This window comes from Chionomys nivalis, chromosome 4 (genome assembly GCF_950005125.1).
Source record: "Chionomys nivalis chromosome 4, mChiNiv1.1, whole genome shotgun sequence".
Classification (NCBI taxonomy): Eukaryota; Metazoa; Chordata; class Mammalia; order Rodentia; family Cricetidae; genus Chionomys; species Chionomys nivalis.
In genome coordinates, this window is record NC_080089.1 from 95,929,462 (window position 1) to 95,947,302 (window position 17,841).

The 17,841-nt window shown below is 46.3% G+C and overlaps 1 protein-coding gene across 4 annotated transcripts in view; it reads right to left on the bottom strand.

The window, feature by feature from the left end:
• Positions 1–17,841, bottom strand: part of Mras (muscle RAS oncogene homolog) — a 53,588-nt gene that overhangs the window by 12,205 nt on the left and 23,542 nt on the right. For all 4 annotated transcript variants that reach the window (XM_057768072.1, XM_057768074.1, XM_057768075.1 and 1 more), the window contains exon 2: positions 14,494–14,703. In XM_057768072.1, the coding sequence (XP_057624055.1) occupies positions 14,494–14,686 (193 nt within the window). In that variant the 5' untranslated portion in view covers positions 14,687–14,703. The remainder of the gene's footprint in view (positions 1–14,493; positions 14,704–17,841) is intronic.

Genomic DNA, 17,841 nt, shown 5'->3' on the forward strand with positions numbered 1-17,841 from the left:
ATAGCTATGGAAATTGTTCAAAAGACTAAGAATGGAAATACTAACAGCCCAGCTGTATCACCCGAGTACATACCTGAACGAATCTAAACCGCTACTACAGTACTACAGAGGCATAAAGAGGAACAGAATGCTGCTGTTTACAGAAAAATGGAAGTAGAAATCATCCCAGTAAGTGAGACACACCAGATGCAGAAAGATGAAAATCATATCGTGTCTCATATGTGGAATCTACATTCAAAAAAAAGTCAGGAGTGGTGTCACACTCAGGAGACAGAGGCAGGAAAACTGAGTTCAAAGCCATCCTGGTCTATATGATAGGGAGATTCTATCACTCTGTATGTGTGTGTGTGTGTGTGTGTAAAGGAGACAATTTGGAAAGATAAAAACGGGTGGGGGACAAGAGATGATAACGGGAGTAATTATATACATATATGAAGTCTCATAACAAGGCCCATTATTTTGTACAATATATACCAATAACAATCAAATAATTACAGAAAGCCATGAATGATCAAAACACACACAACCTGATACACCAGCACTTGCATGTAAAACTGAAGACGCAAGTGACTGAAGGTTAGTCCTGGTCTGAGGAGACATGCAGCTGGGAGGAGGTGATGCCGAGCTGGGCAGCCCCTGCTCTCACTCACACACACCTGGAAACACCTGGGACAGACCCCAGCCCATGTCCTGCCACCCGGCCTTCCTAGGGGAGGCTGAAGTACCCCGCTTGTGCTCTAAGGAAAGTGACTGCCTGCCTTCCCTATGATCAGGAAGGTAGGAGGCCTCTGGGGACAGAGCCTTACTCATTGTGGGGGAATAGGAGATTTGCCAGTGTGTGTGCTGATGCCGGCAGAACCACGAGGCAGAGAGAGGCTAAAGAGGGAAACACGTGGAAGCTGTTCCAAGGTCTAGTCCCACATGCCAGCATCACACGTCTCAGGTGGGTGGGCAGTCAGCATCGAGGGTGTCAACCAGGGGCTCTGACGTTCCTGTCAAGACTGCTTCCTGTTCTCTTCCCTTCTCCCTTCCTCCCATCACCCTCTCCTTCTCCACCCTCACCCCACTCCTTTCTTCTTCCTCTTTATTCATCTAGATATGGCTCTGGCCACCTGGATCCAGACTAGCTGCCCAGATTCCAAATGCACGCTGAAGCTGTGACTGCCAACTTAAAAGTCTGTTCTGCTCCTCGCTGGTTGTCCCAAAGCCTGTCACCTCCTCGCCAGATGTCCCGGCTGCCCTTTGGCTCAGTGGCAGACCTCTGAGGAGGTCTCCCTCATGGGAGGTCTCAGCCTCCGACTCTCATCTCTGAAACCTTCCTCCAACTTGTACGTATTTGTGTTTGTATTTGTGCCTCTTAACCTGGCTCAGCTCTATACTTCATGGTGGAGTGGCAAATATCAGGAACCAGGCACTGCTCCCTGGGTTCTTCCTCCAGATACAACTCCAAAGAGAGCCCAAAAGGTGTGCAAAAGCATGGATGCATCCCGACTTTGGTGAAATGGTCCTTTGAACTTTAAGGGAAAACACTAAAAACTGACTTTTCAGCTTTCACTGATGGGGGAGTCAAGGGTTCCAGGACACAGAACAATAAAGATAGTGACTTCTAGAGATGACGTATCCACAAGGACCACAAGGACCCCATCTAGAGATTGTTGCCTTCCTGTACTCCCCACACCTCCCATGCGGAGGAAAGATGATCAAGCCTATTTTTCAGGCAAGTTAAGTGGAGAAGCCTATGTCTCCGTGGGTGTAGATTTGCATCAACCCATGTCATCTCACTGAGCATACAGGGACAGGCTTGCTTCTTCCTGTTGGAACTGGGCTCACTCTCTGGGTCAGGTGTGTCACAGGGCAAGGTCGGGTGCCTGGCAGCAAGACTGCCTGCATCAGCCACTCCCTGTTCCCAGAAAAGGGGATTTTTTTTTTTCAGCTGCAAAGCACTGACAGGCTGTGAAAGCCAGGTCACCTGGGGCTGCCTCCAGGGAAGGAGCCTCCAGCTGGCTCCCTGGCCCTGGGGAGGATCCCTTTGGCAGTGACACCAGCTTCTTCCTTGTGAAGGCTTAAGAACAACAGCAACTGACACCTTCACACCAATGCACATTAAATAAACCATAAAAATTAAAAAAAAAAAAAAAAAAAAAAGAACAACAGCAAGAGATAGTCCACAGCTACTAGCCCCAGAGATGCCTGTTCCTGATGCCACACTATTCCAGTCATGGTGCCTGGAGAGAGGGGACTGAGGGGGTAGGTGTGTGTGAGGCCTAAGATCCCCTGGGTTGGTGTGCAAATCGTAGGTGTGAGTGCCCACTTGGGGAAGACGGTCCATGACTGTGGAGTTCTTAGAGGAGCCAGGGACACTCCTGCTCTGACGCTGCTCTCAGGGATGGGAATGTTATGGTTTGAATATAAAATGTGTGGAAGGCTTGGCTCCCAGCTGGTGGCTCTATTTTGGGAGGTGGTGAAAACTTTCAGAGGTGGGGCCTAGGTGGAGAAAGCAGGCGACTGGGAACAGGTCTTTGAAGGGACTTTTGCTTCTGGTCCCTTTCCTCCTACCCTCCTACCGTTCTCTCCCTCTCTCTCTCTCTCTCTCTCTCTCTCTCTCTCTCTCTCTCTCTCTCTCTCTCTCTCTCTCTCTCTCCTGGTAAACAGCTTCCTGCTCTATATATTCCTGCTATCATGATGTTCGGCCTTACCTCAGGCCCGAACTGAGTGGAGCTAGCAGACTGCCAACCAAACCCTCTGCACCAGTGAGCGGCAATAAACCATTCTTCCTTTTAAACTGTCCTCTCGGGTGCTGTCAGTGATGAAATGACTACCAGACACAGAGAAGAAATTGCAGAGGGCAGCAGAGATCTCAGAGGCTCAGATGCTCAGAGGCAGAGCATCACGGGAACAGAAGAGAGCCTGGGAGCGGCCCTGGGAGCTGGGAAGAAGGAAAGACACAATGCTGGCTCACAACCCTGGTTCCATCTCAAAGCCACGTTGGGAGGCCAGCCACTTACAGGTGAGGAGACTGAGGCAAGCTGAGGCTAGAAAGCTTCAGACTGGTGTGCTAATGAGCCACAAAGTAGCTGAACCCACCTCTGCGTTAAGATCTTTCTGTTCCTTACGACTACTACCTGCCTACGAGCAAGAAGCTAACAGCAGCAAGGCCAAAGCCTGATAACAGGCAGGCAATATAAAGGAAGGGTAAAGACACCTGAGGCTAGCCCTCACGGAAGGTTTGAGGCTGTACTTTCTATCCCCACTCCCAGCTGACTCCATCACAGTCTCGCAGACTCCACACCTGCCCCCACACCTGCCCCCAGGCAGATACGCAGACCTGGGAAGCAAAGATGCATGGATGCACTGGTGGTTCCTTTTAACAGGGTCCTAGCATTAGGGATTCTAAACACACCGTCACCAGCTAGCTTCCTATTCCCCTGCAACCATTACTTCCTTTACTCTCCCCTCCACCCTCATCTCGGAAACAAAGCCGACTCAGAATAAATTTCACAGTTCCCCCCAAACAGCTCACCTCGAGTCTATGGGCCTGTCGTGCATTGCTGGTGGGATGTAATGTTAAACACATGGCCCCTAGCAGCGCATCTAGGAGAAGTGAAAGCTTTACGTTCACACAGAAGCAAGAGCTGAGTGTTCCCAACAACACCATCCATCCAAGATCCAAGAAGTGAAGACAGCCCCAGGAACCAACGAAAGAGCGAGCAAAGCTCATACATCAGAGTGTCAGCCACACACCAAAGAGAAGACTCTAAATGTCTACTGCAGCTCACCAAACCTGCCGAGCACCGGAGCCATTCACAGATGACTCGTGCTGTAGGATCCATGCATAGGAGATGTGAGAACACAGAGTAGACAGGGGAGTTTGGAGTCTGGGGGAGGGAAGTTGAGGAGTGGCTGCTCATGCATGAGTGTCTGGGGGTGGGGAGGGGGAGAAGGAATGGTTCAGGAATCGATGGCTGTGATTCTAGTGATTATCAATTTGTGAATCGATTGGTGGTTTACGGACAAACAACTTTGACAGGTATGCTAAAACTCACAATTGTGCATGTGGATTGTATCTCTTCCCCTCTGTGTGTATGTGTTGTTTATTTGGTTGATTTTTCTTTGTCTTACAGTGCTGGCTGTCCTGTAATTTACTCTGTAGATCAAGATGGCCTCAACCTCACAGAGATCCATCTACCTCTGCCTTCTGAGTGCTGGGATTAGAGTTGTACACCACCATGCCCAGCTGTGAATTATATCTTAATGAAAAATATATGAGGAAAAAAAGTCAGCCCCTTCTCTGAAACCCGTGCTCTGCCCCTCCTTCTCCTGATGGTGGATATACCTCTGTGCTTCTGAGTCCATTACTTCCTCTAGGCAACGCCTTGATTCTGCTCCTTCTATGAAAGGCAGCTCATATTTGACGAGTCTAAAATTAGTCTGATTCCCAGTCCTACGCGACAATTTATTTTCTCTTCGCCCATCCCATGCCTGTTCTCCACCCACAAACCCTGTGGTTCCTCCTCAAACTACATTTGGAATCTACCCCTTCTTGTTTCCTCCCCTACAGCCCTAGGCCACAACCTCATTGTACCCGGTTTTATTCCTCCACACCTGAGCCAGAGCAATCCTGAAACCATCAGTCAGACCATACCACATCCCTCCTCTGCTCGATGCCATCAGTCCCATCCAGATACCTCCTCAACTCACCTATGAGCCTCCTTGTGATCAGCTATGCAGAGCACCCGCACCTGCTGCAAGGCAAATTCATCTGGCCCTTCAGCTCCCTGTGTCCCACCTGACCTAGCAGAGCTGCCAGCACCAGCAGGAACAATCTTTGCAAGGCCCCTAGCCTGGCTTCTAGTCAGCAAGGAAAGCCTGGTCAGAGGCCTCTGCTAATACAGCCCTAAGAGCCAATCACCAGCAAGAAAAGATTTAGCCATGACTCCAGCACCCTGACATCAAGGAGCTCCAGGCCACTGAAAGCATTTGTGCAGGAATGGCTCACACTGCCAAGAGAAAGGGTTGTGTACAGACCTGCAAGGCTGGATTCATCACCTAAGGTCAGGGGCCATACTTGCTCCCACAGGGCAAGAGGGAAATTCCCCAAGTCACTGTCTTTGGGAAAGAGGACAAAGGGCAGGACAGGCCAGCACTGACTGTACTCCGTGCTTGGCTGGAGAGCATCTGCTATGCCCACTCTACTGCTGACCATGGGTGGTGAGCATAAATGACCACTGGGCTGAAGCCCCAGCCCAGAAAAAGCTCTCAATAAACATTCCAGTTCCTTCCTGCCCTTCCCATGTCCTCCTCTCTTCCTGCTCTTCAGAAAGAGTGTGGATTCGAATGTTCAGGGAAAGCCAGGTCCAGGCCCCCCAGAGAAGACAAGAGCACTTGTGTCTAGTTTTGAGCTGAAGCCAGGGTGGAAATGTCCTGGTTTCTGAGGGTGCCAGAGGACAGATGGCCAGGCTTTCGCTCCTCACCAAGACAGCCCTTGCTGAGGAGACAACAAGGAACAGCAAGGTTGGGAGCCTGGGTCTGAGAGCTCCTGGGCAGGAAGGGGTTTGGAGAATAGCTCTTTGCTGTTTTGTGGCAATGGACGTTCCAGAAGCTGGCACGGAAGAGAGTGAACTTAGAGGCATGTAAGGAGGGGAGTCCCAGGAACAGCTGCCTCTTTGTAAGTGGACAGAAGTGTGTGTCCACAGCTATTCTGCACACTTAAAACTTGTACCAAAGTAGAAGTCAATATGAGAGGGTGGAGAACATGCTTAGTGGGGTCAGAAGGCTGAGGCCTGGCTCCGCCATTAGCTAGGTATGGTTCCAAGCAAGTCTGCACTGGGGGGCTGGCATGAAGAGTCAGCCACCTCCAGGCTCTAACCCAGCAGAACCAACAGGACACAGCATTGCTAAGATCAGGAACTGAACAGAAGGACCCAAAGAGAATTACAGATCCCTCACAGCTGCCCTTTCCGTAACAGCCAAAGGAGGGGAAGGCCCAGATGTATCGTCGGAGGGAATGACACCAGAAAGTGGCACGCGACGCAGTGAGGCATTATTCGGCCTTAAAAAGGAAGGAAGGCCATTGCTAAGAAAAAGAAGTCAGCTATGAAAGGACAAGGATGCGATCCCACTGATCCTTAGCATGTGTATGAGGAATGTAGGGTCGCCACATTCAGAGACAGAAAGTAGAATGGTGGCTGGGTGAAGCAGAAAGTCAGTGTGTATAACAAACAGGTAAAGAGTATCCGTGGGGGCGGGGTGGAAAAGTTCTGGAAATGGAAGGTGAGGATGACTCAGAGCAAGGGTAACAGACTGAATGCCACACGCTGTACATTTCAATGTAGTTCCAATAGTAGACCTTATTATATATGTTATATATAATATAATATATATATAACATTTATATAAATATGTGTGAACAGAAAACCAACTTGAGGGAGGGAGGATTTAATCAGAGATGTTTAGTTCACTGGCCTTCATTCTGTTGGTCATGGACCTGTGCCGAGACCAAATATCATGATGGCAGGGATATGTGAGGACAAAGCTGTTTGTCTCAGGGTGGACAGGAAGCAAAGGGCAAGGGAGGGACAGGAGACACACCTCCAGTGACCTGCTTCCGCCAAGTAACTCTCACCTCCAAAAATGTTGTCACTGGCTGGTGACCAAGCACTCAACACATGAGCCCGTGGGAGACATTCCGTATTCAAACCATAACACTAACCCTTATTTTCACCTGCAACAGCAGCTACCATGACAGTGTTCATAGAGAGTGTGTCCACCAGCTTTCCAGCAGTAACGCCCATTGACATCATCACTATTGTGACGGTCCCCGCCTCTTGTCTCCTCCCCCCGCCCCTGCTACACGCAGAGTCACTGTCTCTACCATCATTGTTCGTGTTGTCACGCTCTTGGCCTCCTCAGTCTGGAACAAGAGAAAGCAGAATCCAGAGCACTTTGAGACTGGCTGGGTGTGGGGCATCTACCCCCAAGGGTGTAGGGTAACTGAAGGCATCTGCCCCCAAGCTTGGCACATCTCTAGATGGTAGCCAGCAGGGAAGCGGGACCACAGAGCACTGGTTGCCCAGGGAAAGCCTTGGCCCTCCCAGGTTTGCAAACCTCCCTGAAAGAGACTGACCCCAGAAAAGTTCTGTGTTGTGCCCAAGCCTAAATATAACGGGCCTTTGATTAAGGTTTTCTGTTCACGGGGTTGTCCTTCTAAAAGCCAGAGTCGGCTAAAATGTTTTAGCCCTTTTTAATGGGGGATCTTAGGCTGTAGACCGTGCTAGTCTGGGCGTCTAACATCTGTTCTCAGGGAAGGCCTCGGTGGGCAATGTCATATGCTAAATGTGCTGTCTAGTTTGACGTCGACTTGACATGAACTCAAGTTATCAGAGAGGAGGGAGCCTCAACTGAGAAAATGCCTCCATACTGGGCTGTAGGCAGTTTTTAAATTAGTGATTATGGAGGGCCCAGGCCATGGTGGGTGGTGCCATCCCTGAGCTAGTGGTCCTGGGTTCTATAAGGAAGCAGGCTGAGCAAGCCATGGTAAGCCAGCCAGTATCACCCCTTCATGGTCTCTGTATCAGCTCCTGCCCCCAGGTTCCTGCACCAGTTGACTGTCCCTGTCTTGACTTCCTTTGATGATGGACTGTGATATGGAAGTGTCAGACAAATAAACCCCTTCCTCCCCAGCTTGCTTTGGTCTTGGTGTTTCATCACAGCAATGGAAACCCTAACTAAGACACTAAATCAGGCCCAGTTTCACTGATCTGAGCTTCAGAGTAATGCCGCGGCCCTATTTCCCCTGTCTCTGCTGCTAGGAACTGTTATCACAAAATCTAAAAGGCACTCTGGAAAATACTTTCTCCCCTTCAGAAGCAAATGTTCAAAGTTACTGAGAAAAACACTAAAGAAGCTTACATGGCAATAAAAAGAAATAACATTGACTGAGCCACAACTTGTACCAAGCAGTGTTCTTTTCTGCATGTATTATGCAATATTTTTCTGAATGTTTTCTGTGGAACACAGCTCAAAATGAAGTGGCCAAAATGGTTCTTTGGGGAAATCCTAACAATATACTCTACTAATGTGCTCCTAATATACAGTGTACAGTAAAGGGTTTTATGAGACCTGTAGTAAAGAAACTTATTTCCACTTGTCTAACTCAGTCTATCCTAAGGCATAGTATATATTCCAATAGATAATGCCTACAATTATTTTAGAAAGTACAAGGTAAGAGCCAGGCAGTGGTGGCACATGCCTTTAATCCCACTACTCAGGAAGCAGAGGCAGGAGGATCTCTGTGAGTTCAAGGCCAGTCTGATCTACAAGAGCTAGTTCCAGGATAGGCTCCAAAGCTACAGAGAAACCCCGTCTCAAAAAAAAAAAAAAAAAAAAAAAAGAAAGAAAAGAAAAGCAAGAGCAAGCTGGGTACAATGGCACGCACCTTTCATCCCACCTCGAAGACAGGGACCAGCAGTGGTGTGGGACAATTCTGTATTCTGTCAATTATGTTTTAAATAAATGCTGATTGGCCAGTAGCCAGGCAGGAAGTAGAGGCAGGGCAACCAGGCAGGAAGTAGAAGCAGGGCAATGAAAACAGGAGAATTCTGGGAAGGAGGAAGTCCATTCCTCTGGAGTCCTGCCCAGACACGGGAGATGGAAGATGTGACCTGCCCCACTGAAAAAGGTACCGAGCCATGTGGCTAACATATACTAGAATAATGGGCTAATATAAGTTATAAGAGTTAAGAAGAAGCCTGAGCTAATGGGCCAATCAGTTTATCATTAATATAGAGCTCTGTGTGATTTCTTTGGGGCTAAACAGCCATGGGACCCGGTAGGAGGACAGAAACCCCAACAAGCAGGTCCTCATGTTACACCAGCAGATCTTTGTGAGTTCAAGGTCAACTTGATTTACATAGCAAGTTCTAGGCTAGCCAAAGCTATACAGCGAGACCTCGTATGAAAGGAAGGAAAAGAAAAACAGAAAAAAAAGCAACCGAACAACAACAACAATAAAAAGGAGTCCATGAGATGGCTCAGTGGGTGAGGGCTCATCCCCCAAGCCTGACGACCTGCATTGACCTGCACTGTTCCTAGGACCCACACAGTGGAAGGAGAGAAGCAACTCCTACAAGTTCTCCTCTGACCTCCACATATGTGTCATAGCTAAGGAAAGCACACAAGCTCATGTGCATACACACATATACTAAATAAAATGTAATAAGGGAAGTGCATAAATGTAAATTTATTGTAATAGTTATGAGTATAAGCTTTGCTAAGACAAGAAAACAAAGAAAAGCCGGGCGGTGGTGGCACACGCCTTTAATCCCAGCACTCCGGAGGCAGAGGCAGGCGGATCTCTGTGAGTTCGAGGCCAGCCTGGTCTACAAGAGCTAGTTCCAGGACAGGAACCAAAAGCTACGGAGAAACCCTGTCTCGAAAATAAAAAAAAAAAAAAAAAAAAAAAGAAAAAGAAAAAAAAGAAAATAATGTAGCAAACCAATCAAATCTGTTACTGCGAATAAACTGTTCAGTATTTGATAATTCATTTATTTATTAAAAATATTTGCTGACAGAAATAACGGGTGTGTGAACACTAATGTAGATGTCTTGGTCATGGAAGATCTCGCCAATAGAGTGACATTTAATAGGCTATGAATGTAGCTCAGCTGGTAAAGTGTTTGCCTACCTTGCCTGAAGGCCTGGCATATATACCTATAATCCCAGAACTCAGGAGGCAGAGGCAGGAGGATCAGAAACTCAAGTCCAACTTCAGCTGCACAGCGGGTTCAAAGCCAGCCATACATGAGACCTGCCTTAAAACAAAAGACAAAATCTTCATGAGTTATCTATGCAGAAAGAACATGCTAGGAGGGGAGAGGACCACATGCAAATTCCAGAGTAGGGATCCACCTGTCTACCTGTCACTCTAGGAGGGGAGAGGACCACACGCAAATTCCAGAGTAGGGATTCACCTGTCTACTTGTACCCTAGGAGGGGAAAGGACCACATGCAAACTCCCAAGTAGTCTGTCTACCTGCACCCAATGAAATGCTCAAAACCTCAGGCTGCACACAAGCCCCCAAAGACTGGTGTGTTTTATGTATGATGCACTTCTCATACCATAACATACATCAATCACTTTAGGGGAGGGTGGGGATGCTGATAGGCGAAATACAGGTGCCCAACAAAGTCCTGACAGTTTCAAGAGAGGTGAAACTTAGGAATGACAAAGCCATTTTAATATGATCGGAGGGCCAGTTGTCAAGAGGTTCTATCAGTCCTAAATACCCATGAAGGACCACTTGTCAAGAGGATATATTGGTTCCAAGCATCTACGTATTTAACAACAGAGTGTTAAAAAAAAATGCACCAGGCAAAACCCCAACCGAAAATAAGGAAATTTACAATTACACCCTGACATGCAACACCCCGCTTTTAATAAATGACAGAACAAGTATTCAAAAAAACCAGTGAAGATACAGAAGACTTGGGCATTATCAGTCATTGTGATCTGTGAGACAAACTCTGAGAACATCTATGAACACAGCCCATCTTCTGGGCACTGAGACAAGCCTCAAAAAAGACTTCGAATAATTTACTGTATGTTCCCTGACACACTGGAATTAAAGATCCAGAGCAGAGAGATCTTTGGGAAAGTACAAAATTCTTAAAAACTAAGTCAGATACTTCTAAATATCCTATGGGTCAGAGAAGAAATCTAAAGGGAAATTAGAATTTGATATGATTAGAAATTAAAACATAAGCCAGGTGTAGTGGCTCATGTCTTTAACCCACCCAGTGCTTGGAAGGCAGAGGTAGGCAGATCTCTGTGAGTTGAAAGCCAGTTTGGTTTACAGAGTGAGTTCCAGAGAAAGTTAAATAGTGAGACCCTGTCTTGGAGAAAAGGAAGGAAAGGAGGGAGGGAGGGAGAGAGGGAGGGAGGGAGGAAGGGAGGGAGGGAGGGAAACATATGATGTTACAATTGGTGGGGCACAGCTACAGGAGTAATTCAGAGAATTTTATAGCACTAAATGAATATTCAAGAAAGAAAAAATGACTTGAAGCAACAGCATCCGCTTGCATTTCAGGCAGTTCTAACAAAGTGGAGCATGGTGTGTGTCGCTGAAGCTCAGGTACTTGGGAGGCAAAGGTGGAAGGATCACTGAGCCCAGGAGAAGGCGACTAGCCTGGGCAGAACAGCAAGACATCCCTTTCCAAGGACATGAGAACAAGAGAAACTTACATCTAAAGTAAGTAAAGGAGAAAGAATAGTTCTGAGTGAAAAATCAACGGAACTAAACGAGAATAATCAATGGGTGTAAGTGCTGGCTCTTTGAGAAAATCAATACTTATGAAACCCAACCCTGCCTGATCAAGAAAAGGAGAAAGAAAAAGGTACAAGTTACTAATATCGGGAATGAAAGATGACATTACTGTAGAATTTACAAGTTGTAAAGGTTATAAAAGAATATTACAAACACCCTTATGGCAATAAATTTGTCAATTCTGATAAACGAAACAATTTTTTAAAAGTCACCTACTACCCGAGTTCACTGAAGACTAGAGGTGACTTAATGACCCTATGTCTGTTGAGGGAATTTAGCTGACAGTTTAGAAGCTTCTCCATAAAGCTTGCAGTCCAGATGGTCTTGTTGGTGAATTCCACTGAATGTGTACAAAAGAAATTAAGAGGCTTACTGAAACTTTCCTAGAGAATTGAAAAAGAAGGGTTAATTTCCGACTTGTTCTAGAAGGCCATCATTACTTTCATACTAAAGTTAGATAAATAAATTATAATTAAAAATGGTCTAATATCCCTCAAGAATACAAGTAAAACATTTCTGTATCAAATTCTTTCCAACTGAAGCCAATGCATATGAAAGGGCAATTCATCAGAACCACGTGCTGTTTATTTCAGGGATGAAAAATTAGTTACACATTAGGGAAAGGCCAGCAAAGGCTCTGTGTGGTACCTGCTACCAAGCCTGACAACATGAGCTCAACTTCCAGGACCCACATGGCTGAAGCAAAGAATGGGTCCCCCCAAGTTGTGCTCTGACCTCCACATACAGGCTGCAGCACACACCCCAATCTCCCCCAAGACCCACACTAAGTAAAGGAATTAAAATGTTTTTAAAAATTGAGGGAAAACCTCAACATAATTTACCACATTAGCAAACTAACAAAGAAAAGCCATGTGATTATCTCAGCCAGAGAAGGCATTTGACAACACCCGACATCCGTTCCTGATTGAAACCGGCTGCAAACCAGGGAAGGGAGCCTGCTTGACCTGACAAAGGGCATCTCCACCAAATAAATCTACAGTCTAACATCAGACCGATGCCAAAAGACTGAACACCCCTAGGACCAAGGCGCAGATTCTGTTTTTATTGTGCCGCTCAGCACAGTACTGGAGGCTTTAGCTACTGAAATAAGGGAAGAAAAAGAAATAAAAAACATTGATTGGAAAGGAAAAGATAAAACTGCCTTTACCACCATGATCATCCATGCAGAAAGGAATCTCACAAAGAGCCACTAACGCTAATAACCAGAAGGTTATATGATTAATATATAAAAATCAATTATACTGGAGGATCAGGAGGCACAGGGAAGGCAGTGAGGGGGAAAATGGGTTTGAGTAAAATATAATGACATATATGTGTAAAGTGCCATGATGAAACCCATTACTTCATAGTTTATGTTAAACTAATTTTAAAAATTAGAAATCATAGCCAGGCGGTGGTGGTGCACGCCTTTAAATCCCAGCACTTGGGAGGCAGAGGCAGGCGCATTGTGTTTGACACTAGCCTGATCTACAAAGAGAGATCCATGACAACCAAGGCTACACAGAGAAACCCTGTCTCAAAAACAAAACAAACCCAAAAATATTAGAAGTAGTCTATACTGATATATTCTAGCAGCAAACAATTGAAGCTGAAATTTAAAACATTTATCATAGCATCAATGCAGATGTAAGTATAAACCTAACAAAATGTACATAAAAGACCTATGTATTCAGAAGCACAAAACAATTGAGAGATCAAGGAAGACCTAAATAAATGGAGAGGGACAGTGTTCACAGGTTAAAAGACTCAGCATTGTCAACTAAGACATCTGTTCTCAGAACTGAGGACGTGGTTCAGGGCGATGTCACTTGCCTAGCATGTGTGAAGGAAGGTTCAGTACCAAACACTACAAAAATTCCTTCAGGTTGTACACAAATTCAACACTATCCCAAACAAAATCAGAAATTATCACTGAGTCTATAATTCATATATTCATTCACATGGCTTTAATTGCTAAGTTATCATAGAGCTATAACTGTTAAGGCAGTGGCGATTTGTCTAAAGTCAGACATCCAGACCAAAGACAGCTTACACAGGGAACTGGTTCTTACTATTGGGACAAAGTTAGCTGGGAGCTGGAAGGAAGAATCTCTTCAACAGGAACCCTGGAAGATCTGTTCCACCCCCGTGCCACACGCAAAGTGTACAGAATGGAACAAAACGTAAATGAAAAACCCAAACAATTCAACTTCCAGGAGAAACCATGAGAAACACAGCCGTGACCTTGGGTTAGGCAAAGATTTCTTAGACAAAATACCGAAAGTACACTCTGTGAAAGAACGAGCAAACTAGACGTCATCAAAACAGAAACGTCTGCTCTTTGAAAGGAACTGTTGGGAGGATGGAAAACAAGACACAGACTGAAAAAATATTTGCATTTATCTGAAAGAAACTTGTAAGTCAGCAGCTTTCCAAGCTCTCCTCCTAGACCAGCGCCCTGTGATAAATGGGCTTTGCTCAGGAAGAGACTTGGGCAGTAGAGAATCATGGCCAATGGGAATCTAGCACGGGGGTCCCCAGCCTCAGCAATCCCTACAGAGTGTGCTAAAACCAAGTCATTGCCCTCCACCCTTGGAGTTTTGGAATGAGAATGGGTCTGGATTCACATCTCTAGGAAGCTCCTTGACCACCACACTTTGAGAAACCCTAATTTTGAACAGAGTAGAAATACAATGCCAGATGCAAGCTCTCCCAACAAAGGGGCACTTCCTACGTACATTCTGGTTAGTAAGAAATGAGTTTTCAGGTATTATGAGAGCCTCCTATTCTTGGGAGACCTTTCTCAGTTTTTCCTTAATAAATCTAAAAAGAGAAAGCTTCTGGTTTCCCACTTTTATTAGCTTAAAACTTCTGTATCTGCTCATCAGAGCTTCTGCTTAAAGAAGCAACTCCCATACAGCATTTCTGAGCTGGCAGGATTCTCCCCGGCCTCTTCTTTCACGGTCTGCTTTCGTTACCACTAAGGTCTTTGAGCACTCTACCAGGACCAGATCTCTATCTAGAATTCCCCCTGGATGCTGCGTACTGCCTTACAGCAACCATCCCATAATATCAGCAAGCAGGAAACCATGTTGCCCCACTTGAGCCTATCACATTTCCCTGATTCTCCCCATGGTAACCCGCCCCATGCAAGGCTGACATCAGGTCTCACCATCCAAAATGGCCCACTGATTGTCAATCTCTGTATGCTTCAGGTACGAGTCTTCAATGGTGGGGTCGTAGTCAGGCACAAAGATCTTCTGGAAAAACTGGATGGTGAGGGCGCTCTTGCCCACACCTCCATCTCCCACCACTACTAGTTTATACGTGGGGAGGTTGTCACTGGGTACAGCGCTGGTGGCCATGCTTCTGGTAGCCACACCTAGGGAAGAAAGACACACGGGATGAGGGAGGGGATTCATTCTTTTGAACTAGGGAAAAATATTCATGGGCTTTCTTTCCTGAATTTGAGAGAAATATTCATGGGAACAAAAACTCCCAAAGGTCGATTAGAAAGTGAAACAAGGCAAAACAATGTGAGCATGTCATGCACTGTCCCACCACCCAAAGACAATCGCCGTCCCAATGACCTGTTCGCCACCATTCCCTCGACAGCAACTACATGTCAGGTCCGGTCTGATTCCCACCAGCCCAGTGGCCTTCACTGAGCTCAGCTAAAAGCTGTGTGGAGAGAGTTCCTCTACAACTAGCCTCTGCCCCAGAGCTGCACACATAAGCAGGGGGGCTTTGGGCCAAGCAGGGATAGAAGACACACACCTTTCACATTACCATCTATCAATTAGAACAATTCCAATATTATCGATCTGAATGCCCTGCTGAGAAAGACCTGAGGCTGTTGAGCCCGGAGGACAAAGAGGCTGTGCGAATTCAGCACGCCTGTGCTCAGGGAGGCCCTTTCCAACTCAAATCTGCCATCCTGTCCTTCCATCTTCTTGTACTTTATCATGCTGAAGTCATGCCAGCATTAAAGGGAATCTGTCCATCCATTTAAGCTGGCACAAAGGGAGGGAAGGAGCGGGTGTTATAGTGGTTCTCAGCAGGAGCGGTTCTCTCCCCTACCAGGATCTCTGTGATGCTGGGATGTTTCTGGGTATCACCAAGGGTGCAGAGGCAGGGAAGCTGCTTCACATTCTAGGAAGCACAAGCCGGCCTTCCCCAGCAAAGACCTGTGGGGGCTGAGAAGCTCCCCCATGAAGGCAGAGGATAGAGCTGGAAATGGGGGTCCAGGGTTCTGAAGAATGATAGGACCTTCCCAGGCTAAGACTGATTGTGACGAGGTGAAAGAGAGCAGAGTGACCTTGGGAAATGCTGTCACAGAGTGCCCAGAAAGAGAGGCAAATGGGGGTCATGGAAGGTGCACTCAGAAAGCCAGGAAGGAACCCAGAGGAGTGCTATCCGTCAGCAGCCAGCTGTGGCCTGGCAGTCAATGTCACACACCGGTGAAGGAAGGACACTTTGTAAGGGCCAGAGGTAGTGGCTGGCTCCAAGGAATAGATTTTCCAGACACAACAGTTACACACATGAACTCCCAGCAATTGTGACATCATGCACAAGATGGGCACAAGCTCAGGCCAGGCCAAAGCCCAGTGTGGAGGCAGGAGGTGGTGGGCACCAAATTCCACCACTAGCGAGTCGCCACTGGCCACTGGCTGCAAGGAGGAGGGTCAGCTTTCTAGTTAGTTAGCCACACATGCCCGAAAGTAGCTGCGTAACACAAACTGGACTAGACAGAAGAAAAGGAGGAGATGCTCAAAGTTGGGTGGGTAGGGAGGTGAGAGTAGAGAAGGTAAATGTGGGAGGAACTAGGAGAGGCGTGAATATGATCAAAAATGCATTGCATAAAAATATTCTGAAAAGAACAATTAGGACTGCTAACAGGGACAAAAGCAGCCCACTGAAGATCCTGGCAAGGAAAAGCAAGCCACAGGGCTCACAGGCCACTCCCAAGCAGCATAAAAACCAATCCTGGGGGAGTAGACGCTTGCTGTTATCTCTGTACAGATGAAAACACCCCAGTGCTACTCTGGGGAAGAGAGAGGCTCAAGAGGGAGCTGGTAAAGAAGGTGGGGGATAGCATAACCCAGAGGACAAGGGCCTGGGGTTCCTGCCGCTACCGCTGTGTCCCTCCCATACCCACCCCAAAGCATAGTTTTTTTCTATACCAAGACTAGCAGCCAGCTTGAGAGGTATTTATAATTATTTTCGACTCTACAAGATCTTCGACGCTAGGCTGCGACACAAAGGGTGTTAACAAAAATGTGGGCTGTGTGGCCATGTTGATTTGCATGTGGCTGAAGGCCAGCGCTGTTGCTGGAGCCTCCCCAGTCACTGAAACCTGATGTTGACATTTCGGACTCCCCCAAAGTGTGGGGGAAGTACAAGCTTTTCTGCAGGCAGGAAGAATATAAATCTGTCAAAGCTGGGCTGAAAACAGGCTTTCAGAAATGGATCAAAATTAAAAAAGGGGGCACACCCTCTTTAACACTCTGTCAGGTGAGACTTTATTGCAAGGAAAAAGTCTAATGGGGAGCATCACAAAAATGTTAGGAATGGGGAGATGGAGGTGTGAATAATTCAAATGTTGGGGGAAAAAGGGGGAAAAACAGATACACATAGCAACCAGTTAACTAGCTGGGTACAGGGATATACACCTGTAATCCCCAAACTGGGGAGGCTAAGGCAGTAGGGTCACAAGTTCAAGCAAATGTGGGATATATAGCAAAACCTTCTTGCGCATGCATGCATACATACATACATACATACATACATAGAAACAAAACCAAAACAGGATGCTTAACAAACCTAGAAAAAGATTTGTACTATATAGGGAAAACCACCAGACCTCTGAACAGCAAAGATATAGGGCCACTATTGCAGTGAGGCATGCATCCATGACTATCCTGGCCCAGAGGTAGATCCCAAAACAGCAAGGTTTGGAAGGTGGCTATCCCAAAATCAAACTGCAGGGCTCTTTGATTTCCTATGTCTGTTTCCCATCTCTCTCTGCGTGTGTCTCTCTGTGTGTCTCTCTGTCTCTCTCTCTCTCACACACACACACACATCTGCTCATGTATACAGTCAACATCCTTAGCCATGAATTTCATATTTACAGATTCAAATCAAGTGTGAGTTGTAAATTATTGAAAATTTAGCAATCTTACCAAAAGCAATCTTCAGATTCAAATGCAATGCCATCAAAATCCCAGCAAAATTTTTCACAGACCTTGAAAGCACGGTACTCAACTTCATATGGAAAAGCAAAAAACCCAGGATCACCAAAACAATCCTGTACAATAAAAGAACTTCTGGAGGCATCACAATCCCTGACTTCAAACTCTACTACAGAGCTATAGTACTGAAAATAGCGTGGTATTGGCATAAAAACAGACAGGAGGACCAATGGAACCAAATCAAAGACCCAGATATTAATCCACACACCTTCAAACATCTGATATTTGACAAAGAAGCAACAAAATCAAATGGAAAAAAGAAAGAATAT